At 39.6% G+C, this 20,977-nt stretch overlaps 1 protein-coding gene across 6 annotated transcripts in view; it reads right to left on the bottom strand.

The window, feature by feature from the left end:
• Positions 1-872: 872 nt before the first annotated feature.
• LOC111859794 (protocadherin alpha-C2-like) overlaps positions 873-20,977 on the bottom strand; it is a 39,788-nt gene continuing 19,683 nt past the window's right edge. For 2 of the 6 annotated variants that reach the window (XM_072717512.1, XM_023842799.2), the window contains exons 2-3: positions 4,896-4,926; positions 873-3,844 (exon numbers count right to left, since the gene is read on the bottom strand). In XM_072717512.1, the coding sequence (XP_072573613.1) occupies positions 4,915-4,926 (12 nt within the window). In that variant the 3' untranslated portion in view covers positions 873-3,844; positions 4,896-4,914. Of the gene's footprint in view, positions 3,845-4,895; positions 4,927-14,840; positions 17,460-20,977 lie in introns of those variants that run through there. The other 4 variants (XM_072717510.1, XM_072717514.1, XM_072717513.1 and 1 more) reach the window with 3 other exon arrangements.

Below are 20,977 nucleotides of genomic sequence, written 5' to 3' on the forward strand. Positions count from 1 at the left end.
CAGACAGCATTATCTTACATATTTAATATAGGAATAGATTAAAAGTGATACAGGGATATTCTCTAAGAATGGAATAAGGGCTCTAAATATTTTGCAGTGCAAGTTAAGACTAAAATGATGTCAGATGGGAGCAAATTTTTTTTTATTGTGTTTACAGCTGTTTCTGGGTATTTTTCAAGCAAGCAGTCTTTTTGTCTGTTGCCTAATGTGTGTAACAATCTCCACTTTTCCGTAGCGTGTCCTGATGTATAACACAGTGTGTTGGAAACAGCAAGGCTCCAGTCAAGCAGCTGCAGCAGCAAAATGGAACGTCTCTCCTGCATAATGTGAAGTCATGCTGCATAATGACGCTACAGCATGTAAATTCTCAGGGCTGCTCTGAAGGTGCTTCAGAGACGGCATAAAAATGATAAGCACAGAAAATTAGGATTTCTCCACCTAGGGCACATTTATCTGTACCTAGCACACATCCTTTCTCCAGTGTTATTTATATCCATGACCCACTTACAAAAACACATAACGGTATCTCTCAGAGAACAGAGAAACGGCTTGTCATCTTTAGACACCTTGGTATGACAGTAGCTTGCAGGGAATAAGAGCAGATATTTTTCAGGGGAAAATTCTCGAGCAGCAACACTAGGTTAAAGAAGGTACCCCATTATGAATTTTATTTATATGGAGTTAGAGAATATAACTCAATGATAATGGTTTAGAGGGCCCTGGGCGATAGGCTTTGATTATCTCCCCAGCCTGAATCCTGAATTGAGGTCTCTCACTACAGTAACAAGAGAGAGAATATAGACCAATGGGAGCTCAGGGAGGCAGCCATGTGTGATAAACCTCTCCTCTCACACTAATGAATGGGAGTGGTCTCTGTTCAAAGCTTTTATTCTCACATAAGCATTGACAAGCAGTAACAGCAATCATATTTACAGTGGAAATTGAGTTTAAACGTGACAGAAAAAGTCTTATTTCAGTCTGTACTAGCAACATATCTGTTCATCTGTACACATAAAACATCATCACTCATGGAACCGGTGCAGGATTGGACCCTCCACCTGCCCCAGTTACTCAGGTTCTGTAATTCTCCACCAACACAGAGAAGCATCTCTTTCCTACTTCATCCCAGGTCTGATCTTGCAACACCTGGGCTGCTTTTCCATTCCTTTGCCCATCCATTCATTGTCTGGTGGTTTGTGTGGAGAACAGTATGTGGATGCTGTTTTATAGTGTAATGCACTTTCACAGGGGCCACATTAAGAAGAGTACCATATGACGTTTTTTTTCTATATCAGTACAAACTATTGGTTGTTTTAAACAGCACTGGATACTGAGCTCTGAGCAGGATGAAGCTATTTATCCCTCAGGATATCCAGCAGGGGTGAAAAAGGGAGCCCCCACCCATGGAGGCCACTCTAAGCGAGACTAGACTAGACTCAGATAGTTCAAGAGATTTTTCACAAAAGGGTGGATTGCTCCAGGTCTACAAGGCAATATTCAAATGTGCTTCTCATTAGTAAATTTTACATTTGAAGTTTGTACTGATATGTCTTCTGGTGATCTAATGAAGGCAGCAACACTGAGGGTTGCAGGAATCAGATGCTTTGCGGACATTAAGTCCCAGAACTATTCCAACATGTTGTTGAGATACACACATGCACTGTCAGGGGACTGGCAGAGCACAGTGCGCCAGAATACTGAAAGCATGTGGTTCTGATTGATTTGACAGAACTGAAGATTTCAGCATCGAGTAACAATACTGGTGTCTGTAATATATAAATATACGCATAAAAAGCATTTTTACTTTTCCGCTTTAAACTTAATTTTAATTAATCGTTTGCTCTTCTACATTTCTTGCTGCAGCACTTACATTTTAACTGATAAATCTTTCCCTTTTGTTTTTCTTTTCCTTTTCTCTGACACACGGACACACAAATCACGATCGCCCACCCACATCCCCCATAAGCTATTCACATATACATACTGTATGCCCTGTACACAAAGCACCATATTCTGTTCATAGAAAATGCCTTACAGCTAAAGGTATTAATAAATAATAATAATAATAGTAATTAATGGACACTATGGGCCATAATGAGAGAAATTCTGTTTTCTATATGGCAGTTTAGGTGTAGAGGGGATTTATACTGACAGAATTGCACTGTAGCCAACAAAGCTTTCATCATAGCTGTTGCCATGGTTATTTCTATTAACTGGTTCATACTGTTAGTACTGCTGCTGAACACTTGTGGCCCAACATTTACTGCTTACTGCTTCTACATATTATAGGGTTCAGGAAATAGTGATCAGGTGGAAATTATGTTAAACTAGATCATTAACTAATCATCTCTCCTTTCACCTTGGAAAGAGGACACTAGAGAGGGGAAACACTTCAAAGAAAAACTCGTGTTAAAACACTTTAACTACATTGACATGTAATTCTGATTAAAAGTCTGACATTTGTCAAAAATGTTGTTTTACAAACCGTACCTTACAAAAAGAACAATGACCACTTTTTAAATCACAAATAGTATTGACTAAAAACCAACAGCTTCCGCACAATTTGAAGTTGTAAAGTCAAAATATTAACCAAAGCACCTTCTTACATCAGTCATATTTGTTATAAAAACAACAAAACAAGAATATTTAGCATATGTCAGCAAAATTCCATGGTCTATTGGTCTTGTTTTTCGTAATAACTTTGCATACATCACATTATATAAAACAGATAATACTTTAATGTACCTGTAACATATGTATCACAACTACAAAGGTCTGCTGAATATAGTGATAGCAGTACATGTTCTAAACTATTTGGGTGGAAAGTTGGTTATATATCAGGCGTATTCCAGGCTAATGTCTTATGTGGAGCTTGCTGATACAGGACAGGTGACTGCAGGTGTGAAATCAGTTCCTGGCATGAGGACAGAGCTTCAGTAATCGGCCAGGCCGCTTCCTCGCAGAGTGTTCTGGACTCGTTCTGACCATTGCACCCCCAACTGTCCCGTTCACCCTTTAAACCATGTACTTTGTATCATATACATATATATGTGCACACAACACAAACTCATCCCACGGGCTGGAAGCTGTAGGTAAGAAAGGTGGCATCATTGATAGGAGATTGTGGGTGGGGGTGGGGGGGTGGTGGAGGTGGCTGGGGGGGTGCAGGGGAGGGAGGGGATTCAGCCTCACTGGGCCTGCATGTTGCAAGACGACTGATCTAACATCCTTGTAACTCCCAGTGGTTTGTAGGTAAAGTTATGCACAATGAGATATTTTCACGTTTCCATTTTGCCATCAAGATCAATGAAAAGGGACTCTTTACTATACTCATACTTACTCTTGATGTACTAACCATAATTAGCAAAACCATGCAGCACAAAACAGTAATTTTTCCCTTTTGTCCTATTTTACAATACGCATTTCAGGTATGACAGAAAAGGACTGAGATTTGGTGGAAAAACTGAAGTTCTGTGTTCACACCCTCATTTCCTTCTCTATGGTTTGATTTACATGCTCATGAATTCCCACCGAGCTAGACGCTCCTGACCCTTGTCACTGGAATGCAGGTGGGTAGTGTTGGTGACAACCAGACGGTGTTGCCATGCAGTGTCATGCATTAGGGGCAGGAGATGACAGTGGTGCTGGATCACTGGATGCTGTAGCTTGGGATTTTTTTTTTTCCTTTGGGGGGGGGGGGGGGGGGGGGGGGGTTAAGGGAGGGGTCAGAGGTGTCTCCAAGCACGTTGTCGGGAATGGGGGAGGTGACTGATGGAGTACCACTAACGACGGGAAGGAGGAGGCCTCAGGAGGAGCTGCTGCTGCTGCTGGTGGTGGTGGAGGCCTGCCGACAGAGAGAGAGACAGAAACAGGGGCAGGAGTTAAATCCCCCTCCCACTGACAGCTCTCTTTGTTGGTGGAGGTTTGTTTACTGGTAGGGAGAGAAAGACAGAAGGTAAGTGGTTAACTTCCTACTGTACCAAGTACCAATCAGGATTACTATCAGTACCAGTTTGGACCTTATTCATGCAGTGACCAAAGGAAGCTCTTTAATGGACCTGACTCTTGCAGGTGTGTGACACTACTGCTGTCAGACAGACGTCCATGTATTAGTGTGGGAGGCTAACATCCAGCATCATGCTTTCAGAGTAACTCTTAGTGGGGCTGTGTGCAGTTTGCTAACATCCCGGAAGACAGTGAATGGCGTCTGTATGCAGTGCTCTAAGAATAAATCAAAAACACGGACAAACAGAAAGAAACTCCTCTTTGGACAGAACAGTCAAATACGGGGCCAAATAGAAAAAACAACATACATTACTAAACATGCACAACTGTGTTGAAGATCATGGATTGCCTTTCAAAGGATTAACAATAGGCTTGAATGCTCGTGGTTAAAGAGTCATGTAGGTCAGAGGTCACACAGTGGAAAACAACCATAAGGGTCAAAGAGGCCTTCAGTCACCTCTGCATGAGCTTCCACTGCAGCCACAGCCGTTCCCATATTAAAAATACTATCCTTAACCATGACATGGATGTTAAATTGATTCACATTTATCCTGTGTGTTTGAACAAATATCGGTGCAGGCCCCTAATAAACTGAATCAGAAGGAGGCTGTTTCCTTTGTCTAATCTGTTGTCAGAGAAGAAGAGAGGCTTCAGTCTCATGACTGAAATCTGATTCTTTAGGTTAGGCTGAGGTATCCAGCCCGTATAGGCAATCATAAATTAACTCTGTGGTCTAGGGTGTGAAAAATGGAACAAGAATAGATCAAGCCATGATGCAGTCAAAATGAGAAAATAGAAAAAGTGCACCAAAAAACGATCAAAATCAAACACAAAACATATATATTTTGTTTACATCATTCAAGTGCCTCTGTAGATTCAGTGTACCATACCTGCAGCATCGGGTTTCCTTCATTTTGAGTACTTAGAATAGAAAAAGAAAAGATGATTTTAATATTCACATTACAACAGTAACAAAGGGATCTTAGTTCATGTGCAGGAGCCTCTCTGGTTTTCTGGTCACTGTTTGAATGAGGCTCAGTGGGCGATACCACCCAAAGCAAGGTGGGGGGAACCAGCATGCTGTCAGATCCCAGTAAACAAACTTCCCATTTAACCACAAGTGCAGAAAAAAATCTCTGCAGTGAAGAAAGGGGACCTGTGGAACAGAATCGGGAGGGAGCATTTGAGAAAATACCATATAGGTCAAACCGAAACAGACAGGAAGTAAACTTACCTTTTAAATTGTGAACATAAAAATATCCACAGAACAATGCTGTATAATGTTAGACAGGCCATTACATTTTGCAAGAAGTCACAGCAACTTGGATCATGGTTGATCTGACAGCGCAACTCAACATGCCCACATGTACTGGACTGCAGAAAGCAATTATAAACATAACTGTAGAGCTTCCAAGTAACTCCAGAGTGATGTATTTAGATTATATACACCTACTAGGCATGCTTTAATGTTCTATCTTTAATAATCAATTTAAAATAACCAGCATAAACAAAAAAAATGTTTCACATAGAAAGAAGTTGCATGTTTAGTTTAAATGTGCATGTGAATTCAAATTAAGTGGAAAAAGAACATTAAAAAATGGTTCAAATATCTGTATAATCATATTAGTCCAACAATTATTGAAACAGTTGTTTTTTCATTCTATGCCCTCCCTGTATCTTCTGTACAAAAACCGTAGTGTCCTTTATAATTTAACGCTAAAGTAAAACATGATGCATACAAAACAATTTCTGAAAGCACAACAATATGTATTTTTACTTTAGTAAGTCCTCTATTGAAACAATAAGAAAATGTTGCTCGTATCTCATGAAAAAAACATCCACTTTTTTCCACATTTCATGCTTCTGAGCACAGAATATACCGCGGGGCAGAGTGATGCCGACAGGTATATGCATATGGAGTACGGTACTGAATGATATTTAAGAATTTTATGCCACGCAAATCTATCAACATACTGTAGCCTTCATCTGACCCAAACCCACAACAGCCCGGGGTAATAAAGTTATACAGCAGGGGGGTCAAATCCCAGTCCTTGGAGGGCTGGTGTCCTGCACATCTTTGGGTTTCCCCTCGTTTCACACACCTGATTTAACTCCTTGTGTTGATAACCACACAGCTTTTGAGCTGAAACATTTGTGGTGGAGCAGGGAAAGAACTAAGCTACACAGGGCTCTGGCCCCCCAGGACTGGAGTATGACACCCCTGATATAGGGCTACTTCTGCCAGTAAATGGGTGGCATAAACAGTAGTTAAGAACAGGCCAACGATCAAAAATGAAAGTCCACGTACCATTTATGACCTGGTAAAAGATGACTATGGTAAAAAAAGGGTTAACCAAGCATTACTCTGAGTTGATGGTTTGGACACGACTCAGGGGTCCCTGCACCAGAGCAGGAAACTGAGAAACACCACGGGACCCATGCTGATGACCTCATTTTGATCAGGATAACCCAGTTTCTCCGGGTCTGGGGATGAATATAATCAGTTTGTCTGTCTGTTTAGCTAAGAAATCAAGCCAATAGAACATTAAAAAGGTGATTGAAGATAAAAGTACTAACATGGTAATGGATGTTGGAATTACTGAGATTCCAGGGTACATTTACACCAATGGAGAGGGTGCTACTGTATAACTTTGACATTGAGCTTGGTGACCTAATTAAGCATTCATGTGATCATAGTAAAACCCACAGTGACAACTTCTACTGGAAAAGAGTACAGAGAGACAACTGGATCACAGACTAGACTGGATCATCTAAAACCCTCAGATTGTGTCAGAAAAGGGCATAAGGAAACTAATAAATAAACTTATATAACAATACAAACACAAGACTATAGAAATCAATCAGCTGCTTTGGTGGGTTTTGGCTTTTGGCGCTTCAGCACGATATTGACCAATATTGTCATTAATAAGAGAAATTAAACTGCACCTGATCACAGGTAGAGGTTTAGGTCTGAGAAGATGTCGTATTCCAAAGGCACCTCAATGGTGTCAGAATAGACTGTAACGACCTGCTCCACATTCGATAACTTGATAAATATTCAATAAATATGGTGACGGTGGCAGAGAGAGCAGGGTCTCCATTGTCTTTGGCTAGAACAATGAGCATCTCTGTAGCTGAACATTCTCATTGTCCGAATCTCCCCGTTGTATTGGTCCAGACTGAACAGCGTAGCATCCGTAAGTTGAAGGAACTGGTATGTGATCCGAGAGTTGTGCACAGAATCTCCATCAATGGCGATAACTTTTGAAACCAGGTGTCCTTTATCAATGGATCTTGGAATCACTTCCTCAACCACAGAACCATGTGCGCTCCATGGAGACACTATAACTGGAGTGTTGTCATTCTGGTCCACAATGATGATATGGACAGTCACATTACTGCTGACTTCTCGGTAACATTAACAGTGTAAACTTGCCGATCAAACTGAGGGGCGTTGTCATTCACGTCCAGCACACGAACAATGATGCTGGCGGTGACTCTGCCGTCTACAGCGGTTAGTATCAGATTATGTATAGCTTTCTTTTCACGGTCCAGCGCCTTTTTTAAAACCAGATTTGCGTATTTAGATGCATCACTCCCTGTCAGTAACAAGTGACATAATCGTATTAGATAATAAAAACAAATATAATGAAAGTGGAATACCTGCTGTAAACACAGAGCCACTGTAAATTTATTTGAATTCAAATTCTGACACCAGGTGTTATTCATGTATTTATTTGAGCATAAACATCACTGCTAAAAAATGGTTTCTTGTGTATCTAATAAACTTGGATGTTAGCAATTTCAATATTTAATTATTCTGTTAGAAGCAGCAATTCTGAGTTGCAATACAGCACTACTACTACTACTCCTACTCCAAATAGTAGCACTACTACTACTACTACTACTACTACTACTACTACTACTAATAATAATAATAATAATGTCCACTGTTAAGCTGTCTAACACCTTACCAACCTAGTGATGCCATCCTAACTTTGGTTCCATCTAATTTTGTCATTTTCCATCCTAGGAAGAAGCTTTTGAGTGTGGCCATTGCGGCCCAAGTTACACAAAACAATCAATATCAGACAGAACCAAAAATTAGGACTTGGTCTTAGAGCAATAAGGAGGATTTGATCCAGCAACCATCCAATTACAGAGGCAACATCCTAACCCGGTAACCCCACAAACCGCTCACATTACTACTACTACTGCCACTTTTAATAGTAGTAGTAATAGTAATAATAATAATAATAACAACAACAATAATAATAATGTCCACTGTTAAGCTGTCTAACACCTTACCAACCTAGTGATGCCATAATGACTTTGGTTCCTTCTAATTGTGTCATTTTCCATCCCAGGAAGGAGCCAGTAAGTCTGGTTATTGTGACCCAAGTTACACAAAACAATAAATATCAGAAAGAACCAAAATACAACTTTTTTTAGTCTTAGAGTAATAAGGAAGAGAATTCAAACAGAAGAATGAAAATGCTACACAGAGCTCAAGAAGATAAATCAAGAAAGAATGATTTATCACATTACACTAAACAAAACCGAAATAAATACAGGACATACCACAAAAACTAAATGCAGTGAGGAGGGGAAAGCTGACTGCTTTTGACAAATGTTCATCTGTTATACAAAGTTATTAATTTAATATATAAATTAAATTTATTATTAATAACAATACACTACACCATTTCATTTTTCAGTATAACTACTAAAAAAAGGAAGAGTAAATTCCGGTACTCGCCATAGAACTGTTGCAGTTATTTTACATTATAACATAATGGTGGGACACGAGTTCTAACCATATCAAAAATAAGAATAAAATGTCTAGCAGATAACACCATAGATGCTGAAAACTGAAGCAGTATCTTTTCTGTACACCCATAAAACGAAAAACATACAAATTTACCTGCAGTGTGGATGCAGCAGATTCACTGGTTTCTGTCAGGCCTGTGCTCCTGGGTATACTGGAAATGATGTATCCAGCCTTGGGTACCGGCTGCCTAACTACCACCTTCCCTTTCCTGGTCTCTGCTAGAAACAGACTGTACCAGTAGGCATCACTGGAGATCAGGGTGGAATCCGCTATAGTAGAGTTCCTCTGGCTGATGATGCTGTTCCTACATACAGGAGGAGCCGCTTTGGTGGGTTTTGGTTTCTGGCACTTCAGCACGATGGTGACCAATATTGTCATTAGTAAGAGAAATGAAACTGCACCTAAACTGATCACCAGGTAGAGGTTTAGGTCTGAGAAGATGTCGTATTCCAAAGGTACCTCCATGGTGTCAGAATAGACTTTAACGGCCTGTTCCACAGTCGATAGCTTGATGGTGACGGTGGCAGAGAGAGCAGGGTCTCCATTGTCTTTGGCTAGAACAACCATGCGCTGGTGACGAGCATCTCTGTAGCTGAACATTCTCATTGTCCGAATCTCCCCGTTGTATTGGTCCAGACTGAACAGCGTAGCATCCGTAAGCTGTAGGAACTGGTATGTGATCCGAGAGTTGTGCACTGAGTCTCCATCAATGGCGATAACTTTGGAAACCAGGTGTCCTTTATCAATGGATCTTGGAATCACTTCCTCAACCACAGAGCCTTGTGCGCTCCATGGAGACACAATAACTGGTGTGTTGTCATTCTGGTCCACAATGATGATATGGACAGTCACATTACTGCTGAGTGGAGGAACTCCAGAATCTCGGGCTTCGATATGAAACAGAAATTCCTTCTCTCTCTCATAATCAAATGTTTTTAGTGCATAAAGGTCACCGTTTTCTGGATTGATTGAAAATAACATGGACATGGACGTGTTTGCTATTTCCTTCTCTATGATAAAATAAACCAAATACTGGTTTTCATGTAGATCTGGATCAACTGCAGCAACAGAACTCAGCAAAGATCCTGGTCCATTGTTTTCCATCACAGGAATAGTATAGAATGATTTTGGAAATAGGGGCGCATTGTCATTAATGTCCAGGAGCTCTAAAGTGATTGTTTCATTATCAGACAAAGGAGGCGTGCCTCTGTCTGTGACAATGAAAGTAATGTCATACTCAGAAACTTTCTCTCTATCCAAAGGCTCTGATACTATGAGTGCAAAATGCTTATCTGATGACTTGTTTAATGCAAAAGGTAATTGCTGATTTATAGTTATGTTGACTATACCATTATCTCCTGAGTCTCTGTCACTGATTCCTACAAGTGCTATAACTGTTCCTAAGGGAACGTTCTCCTTTACAGCAGTCTTAAGAGATGTAATGGTGATTGTTGGATGGTTATCATTAACATCAATAACAAACACCATTACTGTACACTGTCCTGAAAGCTGATTAATACCTTTGTCATGAGCCTGTATGTGCATCTCAAGCGTTTTTATTTCCTCAAAATCGATCACACCTTTCACTTTAATTTCTCCCGTATTGGAATTCAGAGAAAACAAATCCTGCGTCTTTTCAGACGTGTAAAGTGTGAAAGAATACACGATTTCTGCGTTACCACCCTCATCTAAATCCTCGGCGTTTAGTTTCATTACAAGGGACCCGATAGGTGAGTTCTCGCTAACATTAACGGTGTAAACTTGGCGATCAAACTGAGGGGCGTTGTCATTCACGTCCAGCACACGAACAATGATGCTGGCGGTGCCGGAGCGCGCAGGGACTCCGCCGTCTACAGCGGTAAGTATCAGATTATGTATAGCTTTCTTTTCACGGTCCAGCGCCTTTTTTAAAACCAGATTTGCGTATTTAGATCCATCACTTCCTGTTTGAATGTCTAGGTTAAAATGATCGCTTTCAGTTAGATGGTATGTTTTAATTGAATTTGAGCCATAATCCGGGTCAACTGCATTATTTAGAGAGAACCTTTCACCGACTGAGGTTGATTCTGAAATGTCCAAATGCATCGTTTCCTTCCGAAAATGAGGCGCGTGATCATTTATATCCAGTATTTCTACTTCAAAATTAAATATACGAATAGGATTTTCCAAGGTAACATCCATTTTAAGAAAACACGATGAGGTTTTTATGTTGCAAATATATTCCCGATCTATTTTCTCTAGAACATACAGTTCACCAGTGTCTTTGTTAATGTCCAAATACTTCTTGCTATGTAAGATATCAAGCTTTACCTTACGTTCAGTCAGACTTCCAACATCGAGTCCAAGATCAGCCGCTAAATTCGCCACCACTGACCCCTCTTTCATTTCCTCTGGAACAGAGTAACGAGTCACGGCCCAGACGCTGCTCCACGTCGCGTAGAATGTGAAGAAAACACAGACGTAGTATATGCATTTCCCATTGCAAAATGACGCCATAGTTAGAGAAAAACAGTTTGCATAATACTCATTCAATATATCAGAAAAAGAGGATATGCGCTATTTTCTCGAAAGAATGTCCAGCCGAATATTCCGGGGTAATATGACACTGCGAACGGTATTATCTCTGGAAAAGAGCGAGCACGCGCAGAGCAGCCCGCGCTCGGAAAACTGTCACGGCTCCCATGCATTTATAGAGCCGGCGAAACTTATCAGGCAACAGCGACATGTATAGAGGTAATGTAGACAAAATAGGGTGAAATAACTTAAAAACAGCAATTTACACTATAACAGATGGCATCACAAAATATGATTAGTATAACCATTCAAAAGGCACCCTTCTGGGTATTTTCTATCACCTCAAGCGTAATATTGTGGTCGAGCACTTTTCGTCTTAATTCCTACTTAGGACTTTCGCAATTTAATTCTAATACGTTTGAGACATTAAATAGTAGAGATGCACATCCTGTAACAATGTATAACCATTCATATACTATAATTTGGAATACCATTAACTGCAGAATTCTTAAGAAGTGTAGTTAAACTTTCCTGGTGTTGGCACACACATAATGAACACTGTACGATACACATACCAGATTCACTAAGTTAGATGTGAAATAAGGCTGAAGCATGGATACCCTTAGACATTCATCTGTCTTCATTATTTACTTTGCATTTAATTAGCAGATGACTTTATTCATAGCAGCTACAATTGATGCATGGGGGAGCCTGGAGTCTGTCCCAAGCAGCACACAGCACAAGGCTGGGGGGCACTCTGGATGGGATGGCAGTCCATGGCAACGTGCACACATACAAACTCATTCACAATGGAAAATTTACAGATACCCTTTAGCCTAACTGTATGTGTTTCGATTGGGGGTGGAAACTCATGCTAAATGGGGAGAATTATAACTCCCAGCATCAGAGATGGGTGCCACCATGCTGCCCTTACTATGAACAACAGCAGTACTCATTCGACAAAGATTCAAAATACTACCACAACATTTTATACATTCAGTAGATGCTTTTACGCAAAACGGCATACATGTTGGAGAAAGCAAGGTCAGAGGACTTTAATAAAACACTTTTTTTTTCAGTCCCTGGAGTGTTTGATGTAAAGGGCCTTGCTCACGAGTCCATCAGTGAAATCACTCTGCTGGTCATGGGATTTGACCCAGCAACCATCCAATTACAGAGGCAACATCCTACCCCACTAACCCCACAAACCGCTGACATTACTACTACTACTACTACTACTACTACTACTACTACTACTAATAATAATAAATTTAAACACAGCCATTTCCCAACTACTTATTCAGTACAGGGATATAGGTCTCCCCCAGGCAACTCAGGGTGCAAGGCAGGGGAACATGCTAGATAGAATATATACACACATTCATTCATGTACAGTGGGCCTGTATTACTAAGCTGGTTTTCGTGCTTAGCCAGATTACTTATCAGATTTAACGTAGTCTGGGCTACATGTAAGTGCATGAAGATATAGTCCATTCATGCTGGGGTATCTTGAATCCGACAAGTTATCTGGCTAAGCAACAAATCCTCCTTCATGATACAGACTGACTACGGGCAATTCAGAGATGTCTGTTCATCAAACTGGCATGTCTTTAGCTAGAGTTACCAGAGTAAGTCTGCATAACATAGAGAGAACATGCAATTTCCACAGAAACACAGAACAGAAGCACGATTCAAACCCTCAACCATGTAAGGGTGAAACAACAGTGTTACCTGCAGAGGTATCATGCCAATAACAACAACACTAATAATATATACCTGTCTTATTAAAAATAGTCCTGGGTAAGATCATTGTTCTAAATTGTTTTGTATTTAACTAGCATGTCTATATTCCACAAGCATAGTGGACTAAACTCAAATATACTTCAGCAGACAAAAGATATTCTCTACATTCCTAAGGCTATAGAATCATTTGTACCCAAGACAGGAGAAAAGAAATATTCTGTCAATCTATAAGGATGCTCCCAGATCTTATTTTATATTATTATATTACATATTTTATATTACTCCACAAAAATGGGATTGATAGCACACATATGCCAGTCGATATGGTCCTGAGTAGTTACACCAGGATTATACAGAGACACTTTATATGAATCTCTGTAACCTACAGTACACAGATAATAATGTGCAGATAAAAGAGGTTACATGTTTGTTTTCATATTACATAAAAATCTATTAGTACTCCTGAGGAAGTTAATGAAACAGGAATATCCCAGCATTGATGTTAGTAACAAGTGACATATTGGTATTAGATAATAAAACCAAATATAATCGAAGTGGAATAGCTGCTGTAAACACAGAGCCACTGTAAATCTATTTGAATTCACATTCTGACACCAGTTGTTATTCATTTATTCATTTCAGCATAATCATAACTGCTAAAAAATGGTTCCTTGTGTATCTAATAACCTTGGATGCTAACATATTTTTCAATATTTCATTGTTCTGTTGGAAGCAACAATTCTGAGTTGCAGTACAGTACTACTAATACTAGAACATAAAAACATAAGAAATGTACAAATGAGAGGAGGCCATTCAGCCCATCAAGCTCGTTTGGGGAGAACTTAACTAATAGCTCAGAGTTGTTAAAATCTTATCTAGCTCTGATTTAAAGGAACCCAGGGTTTTAGCTTGCGCTACACTAACAGGAAGACTATTCCATACTCTAACTACACGCTGTGTAAAGAAGTGCTTCCTCAAATTCGTTTTAAAATGTTCTCCCACTAATTTCCACTTATGGCCATGAGTTCTAGTATTTAACTACTATATATACTACTGCTACTACTACCACTACTACTATTAATAGTAGTAGTAATAGTAATAACAACAACAACAATAATAATTATTATTATTATTATAATAATGTCCACTGTTAAGCTGTCTAACACCTTACCAACCTAGTGATGCCATAATGACTTTGGTTCCTTCTAATTGTGTCATTTTCCATCCCAGGAAGGAGCCAGTAAGTCTGGTTATTGTGACCCAAGTTACACAAAACAATAAATATCAGAAAGAACCCAAATTAAACTTTTTTTTTAACAGTCTTAGAGTAATAAGGAGGAGAATTCAAACAGAAGAATGATAATGCTACACAGAGCTCAAGAAGATAAATCAATAAATAATGATTTATCAGTTTTGTTAACATTACACTAAACAAAACCCAAATAAGTACAGGACATACCACAAAAACTAAATGCAGTGAGGAGGTGAAAGCTGACTTCTACAAAATTAAATTTACTATTAATAACAACACACTACACTATTTCATTTTTCAATATAAGTAAAAGTAAATTCCGGTACTCGCCATAGAACTGTTGCAGTTATTTTACATTATAACATAATGGTGGGACACGAGTTCTAATCATATAAAAAATAAGAATAAATTGTCTAGCAGATAACACCATAGATATTCAAAACTGAAGCAGTATCTTTTCTGTACACCCACAAAACTAAAAATATACAAATTTACCTGCAGTGTGGATGCAGCAGATTCACTGGTTTCTGTCAGGCCTGTGCTCCTGGGTAAACTGGAAATGATGTATCCAGCCTTTGGTACAGGCTGCCTAACCACCACCTTCCCTTTCCTGGTCTCTGCTAGAAACAGACTGTACCAGTAGGCATCACTGGAGATCAGGGTGGAATCCGCTATAGTAGAGTTCCTCTGGCTGATGATGCTGTTCCTACATACAGGAGGAGCCGCTTTGGTGGGTTTTGGTTTCTGGCACTTCAGCACGATGGTGACCAATATTGTCATTAGTAAGAGAAATGAAACTGCACCTAAACTGATCACCAGGTAGAGGTTTAGGTCTGAGAAGATGTCGTACTCCAAAGGTACCTCCATGGTGTCAGAATAGACTTTAACGGCCTGTTCCACTGTCGATAACTTGATGGTGACGGTGGCAGAGAGAGCAGGGTCTCCATTGTCTTTGGCTAGAACAACCATGCGCTGGTGACGAGCATCTCTGTAGCTGAACATTCTCATTGTCCGAATCTCCCCGTTGTATTGGTCCAGACTGAACAGCGTAGCATCCGTAAGCTGTAGGAACTGGTATGTGATCCGAGAGTTGTGCACTGAGTCTCCATCAATGGCGATAACTTTGGAAACCAGGTGTCCTTTATCAATGGATCTTGGAATCACTTCCTCAACCACAGAGCCATGTGCGCTCCATGGAGACACAATAACTGGTGTGTTGTCATTCTGGTCCACAATGATGATATGGACAGTCACATTACTGCTGAGTGGAGGAACTCCAGAATCTCGGGCTTCGATATGAAACAGAAATTCCTTCTCTCTCTCATAATCAAATGTTTTTAGTGCATAAAGGTCACCATTCTCTGGATTAATGGAAAACAACATAGACATGGATGTGTTTGCTATTTCCTTCTCTATGATAAAATAAACCAAATACTGGTTTTCATGTAGATCTGGATCAACTGCAGCAACAGAACTCAGCAAAGATCCTGGTCCATTGTTTTCCATCACAGGAATAGTATAGAACGTCTTTGGAAATTGTGGCGCATTGTCATTAATGTCCAGGAGCTCCAAAGTAATTGTTTCATTATCAGACAAAGGAGGCGCACCTCTGTCAGTGACAATGAAAGTGATGTCATACTCAGAAACTTTCTCTCTATCCAAAGGTTCTGAAACAACTAGAGTAAAATCATTATCTGATGACTTGTTCAGTGCAAAAGGCAACTTCCCATTTATTATAATGTCAACTACACCATTATCTCCTGAGTCTCTGTCACTAATGCTTATGAGGGCTATTACTGTACCTACAGGCACGTTCTCCTTCACTGTGCCTTTCAGTGATGTAATTGTAATTCCTGGATGATTGTCATTAACATCATTAACAAAAACGATTACTGTACACTGCCCTGATAGTTGATTAGTTCCTTTATCATGAGCCTGAATGTGCATCTCCAGTGTTTTTATGTCCTCAAAATCTATAATGCCTTTTACTTTTAATTCACCTGTATTGGAATTCAAAGAAAACAAATCTTGCGTTTTTTCAGATGTGTAAAGCGTAAAAGAGTATATGATTTCTGCGTTTGTACCTTCGTCTAAGTCCGTAGCATTTAGCTTCATAACAGGGGTTCCAATAGGTGAATTTTCAGAAATGTTAACATAGTAAATTTGGCGATCAAACTGAGGGGCGTTGTCATTCACATCCTGTACGCGAACAATGATGCTGGTGGTACCGGATCGCGCAGGGACTCCGCCGTCTACAGCAGTGAGTATCAGATTATGTACAGCCTGTTTCTCCCGGTCCAAAGACTTCTTTAAAACCAGATTCGCATATTTCGATCCATCACTTCCCGTCTGGATATCTAAACTGAAATTCTCATTTTCACTTATATAGTATGTTTTAATTGAATTTGATCCCATATCTGGATCAACCGCATTCGTGAGAGAGAATCTTTCTCCAGCTACTGCTGATTCCAAAATATCTAAATGCATTGTCTCTCTCCGAAAATGAGGTGCATTGTCGTTAATATCTAATATTTCAAGTTCAAAATAAAATATTCGCTCAGGTTTTTCTAATATAACATCCATTTTAAGTAAGCACGATGAGGTTTTCATGATGCAAATATATTCTCTGTCTATTTTCTCTACAATATACAGTTCTCCAGTTTCTTTGTTAACGTCTAAATATTTCCTGCTGTGTAAAATATCGAGTTTTACCTTACGTTCAGCCAGACTGTTAACATTGAGTCCAAGGTCAGCAGCTAAATTCGCCACAACAGAACCTTCTTTCATTTCCTCCGGAATAGAGTAACGAGTCACAGCAAAAACGCCGCTCCATATTGCGAAAAATAAGTAGAAAACAGGAACGTACCATTCACCTTTCACTTTAAGATGCGATGCCATTGTTTTAGTAAAAGACAAGACAACGCAATAGGTAGTCCAAAGTTGTTTTAGTAGACAGAAAATGTCCGTGGTGTTTACGCTAGATAATTCGATGTGAAGAACGAAATATCATGATGCAATGAAATATGGCGGCTTGCGCAGGTTGAGCTCCTCAGGCTTCCCACCCGCTGCAAATGTTTCTGGTCGTTTAGAGAACAGCGACACGGTGTGCAGAAATCTCACCTGAACATATGCGTATAATTTTTCAGAAACTTCGTTTAGATTTCACACAGTCTGGAAAAGACGTTAAAAAAATCCCTTTACATAATATATGCCGTTCCTGATGCAAGAAGGCGTAGGTATTAGTCAGCAGACCCTATATTACACTAAATACACACAAATACTGCCGTTGTTTCCACCCGCAAGGCTTGTTTTCAAGGCCCAACCCTGCCTTGCAAAAACATTTCCTTGGTCTTCCAGCTGGAATAATATGTCTAATACAAGGAGACATGATCGTAGGAATTAGCATAGGCCTAAATGTAAAGGATCTATCATCCATGCTTTTAACCAGTGGTTGTAGTGTTCTCAAGATAACAAAATTTCAAACTTTGATTCATTACCGAAAAAGTATTGAAATTTGATACCATTTTCGATACTCAATACAGTATATAATTTAACTGAATTTAAACATGTATTTAAATTGCAATGTTGTTTTCAACGTTTTGTAAACTTGTGTCACTATATATATATAAAAAAACCTTTTATTAGCATTAATATAAGAAATAATTTCACCTAAATTAAACTCTACAGATTACACCAGCAATATCCTCTCTGGTTATGAACAAAAACCATTTAGTGTTGTCAAAAGTATCAAAAGTATTGATTCTATCGTGTATAAAACAGTTTCATTGCAAATTTTTCATGGTATCGATTCTACAGCCTACACATACGGTTTGCTTTGACTACTGAAGATCATAGGCTACCAATGCGTATACCTAGACCTGAGTGCGGTCTCACACTCCGTGTTGTCAGAGTCTTCACCACTGCGCCTAATTCATAAAGAGTGTAGACAGAATGATGTCTGGAAATACTTCGGCTTTGTGTCAAATGAAGACGGTGTACAACACAGGACATAAGCAAGCCTGTATGCAAGTTATGAAACAATAAGAGTCTGGAGACTAAGGGGGGACATGATCCAGGTATATAAGATCCTAACAGGTCTGGATGCTGTTCAGCCAAATGGCTACTTTAATATTAGTTTAAATACTAGAACTCGTGGCCATAGGTGGAAATTAGCGGGAGAACGTTTTAAAATGATTTTGAGAAAGCATTTCTTCACACAATGTGTAGTGAGAGTATGGAATAGTCTTCCTGCTAGTGTAGTGCAAGCTAAAACTTTAAGTCAGAGCTAGATAAGATTTTAACAACTGTGAGCTATTAAGTTCTCCCCAAATGAGCTTGATGGGTCGAATGGCCCCCTCTCGTTTGTAAATTTCTTATGTTCTTATTCCACCAAAGGGGGCACGCAACACGCATTATCCAAACATTTTAAAGGACCGACACGTGACGCAATACAGAGAGTTTCCAGAGACATGTATCTCATTTCTAAGGCTGCCGCGATAAGTCGACGTAGCATTAGAACGGAGAGCTTTTTAAATATCTTTTGTTCTTGTAGCTCCTTAATACACTCATTATTGAAGCCATAAAGTTGTCTGCCTGCCACATTATTCATTGAATAAGAGTTTGTGAAAATGTTTAGGCTAAAATCTGCGCTTATTCTACGTTGATTGACGGTGCCAGTGTGTGTGTTTGTGCAGGTCGGAAGTTATTTGGACCCGTGTCATTATTGTAAACTGAAACTGAAATGAAAACGGATACTGAATAAAAGAAAGTAATTTGTGAAAAAAAAGTGACAGACTTTAAACTGCAAAAATTAATGCCACACAGGTAACATATTTTTTCCTTGCTTAACCACAGTATCTCCTCTTTTAAAAGATGTTGTGGCGGCCGATCTGTCCCTTCCTTCATCGCAACTTCCATGTATTCACACTAGACAATCCGTACCGTGCCCAAGCACGTTTGACCCCCAAAGTCCAGTGCATTTGACTAGGGAGATCACTCCATACCATGGTCATGCCCACTTGAAGAGATGGGCCTGGACAGGATTCAGCTGGACTTGGATATGGTATATATCTAGTGCGATCATTAACTGTGCCTGAGCACAGAACGTAGACAAGATGTCAATGATGTGACTGGCACATGCATGCATACATGTAGATTACCAGGAAGGAATAGACTGAGCAGTGACAGGCTGTACAGATCGGGTAGCGACGAACATCAAACAAACATGGTGGCAAAGGCATCGCTTTAGTCTATAGCAGAGATCCAGTGTTTGTGGGAAATTTGCGCTGATGAGAGTATCCAGGAACGACACAGAAAAACTCCAAGATATTTGCTAAAATACGAGAATATCTTCTTATACATGCAGCAAGATTACATGAAAATCGCTGTGTTGCATTCTCAATAAATTTATATAAAGGCGATCTGCCATCTCGCCCAAAATGACTCCAAATAAGCCACAAAATAAGGATATTAATCATGAATTACACTGTGCTGTGTGATAGTACTTTTCTTCCTATGTTTACTTTAACACGGTGATGATGAAAGCATGCTCAGGCCCGGAATGTTAAGTGCAGTGTCAGCGCAGACCAGCGGGGGAGGGAGACAATCGTGCTTCGGCATGGAACAAGGCAACCAGGCCGGGTGTAAGTCCACCCTTAAAATGCATAAAAAGTTTCAGCTTTTTCTAGAATATCCTTTGGGTGTATAATTTACTATTGGACTACAAGGTATGTAAGCTGAACACTTTGGTACATTCTTAAAAAGGAACGCACTGGTGTGTTCAGCATCGTCAAAAGGCCTGGGCGACCATGTAAGACAAGTACAGTGGATGATCACAGAATTTGTTCTTTGGTAAAGATAAATACCTTCACAACATCCAAGTCAAGAACACTCTCTAGGAGTTAGGCGCACCATTGCCAAAGCTTACAATCGAGAGGAAACTTCATGAAAGTAAATAGAGAGTGTTTAGCACAAGGTGCAAGCGAAAGTCACCTGCACTGTCATGCACGTGTGCAACAAAATGAGGTATTAGTCTGTGTGTGTGTGCTGTATATACTGTATATATGATATACAGCTGTTAATCCCTTTAATTAAAGCTGAATCAATCAAATCTTGTGGGGAACAGACAAAAACAACTAACTAAACAGGTGAGCTACATGAGTGAGCCACAACCCTATCTATCCCAAACCAAAAGAATGTCCTTTGCCATACTGCAAAACAGAAGAAGCAGTTCTTTGGAGCTGAGAACATTGAGGTGATGAAATGGCTCAGCCAGAGTCCTGATCTGAACCTTATCAAAAATCATTGGAAGGTAATCAGTGAAAACATTATAGCAAACAAACCAATTACAGTTACAGTTACTAAACTGTGGAAAAAAACAAAATCAAGTCAAAGCAGTGTGAGAAATTGGTAATGTTATGCCAGAGTCATTGAAAGCAAAGGCCTTTTACACTTCCTATTAATTTCTGAAGGTTGTAACAATCAAAAGAAGTTGACAAAATTCATTTTTAGGCTTCTTCTGCAATATAATTGTAGCCGTCCTCTAATATTGATCACAGACCTTCTTCAAATTTCTTGTTTAAACCTTTAATTTTGTGATGTGGGATAGTTTTCATTAATGAAATATGATTAAA

This window comes from Paramormyrops kingsleyae, chromosome 10 (genome assembly GCF_048594095.1).
Source record: "Paramormyrops kingsleyae isolate MSU_618 chromosome 10, PKINGS_0.4, whole genome shotgun sequence".
NCBI classification, from domain to species: Eukaryota; Metazoa; Chordata; class Actinopteri; order Osteoglossiformes; family Mormyridae; genus Paramormyrops; species Paramormyrops kingsleyae.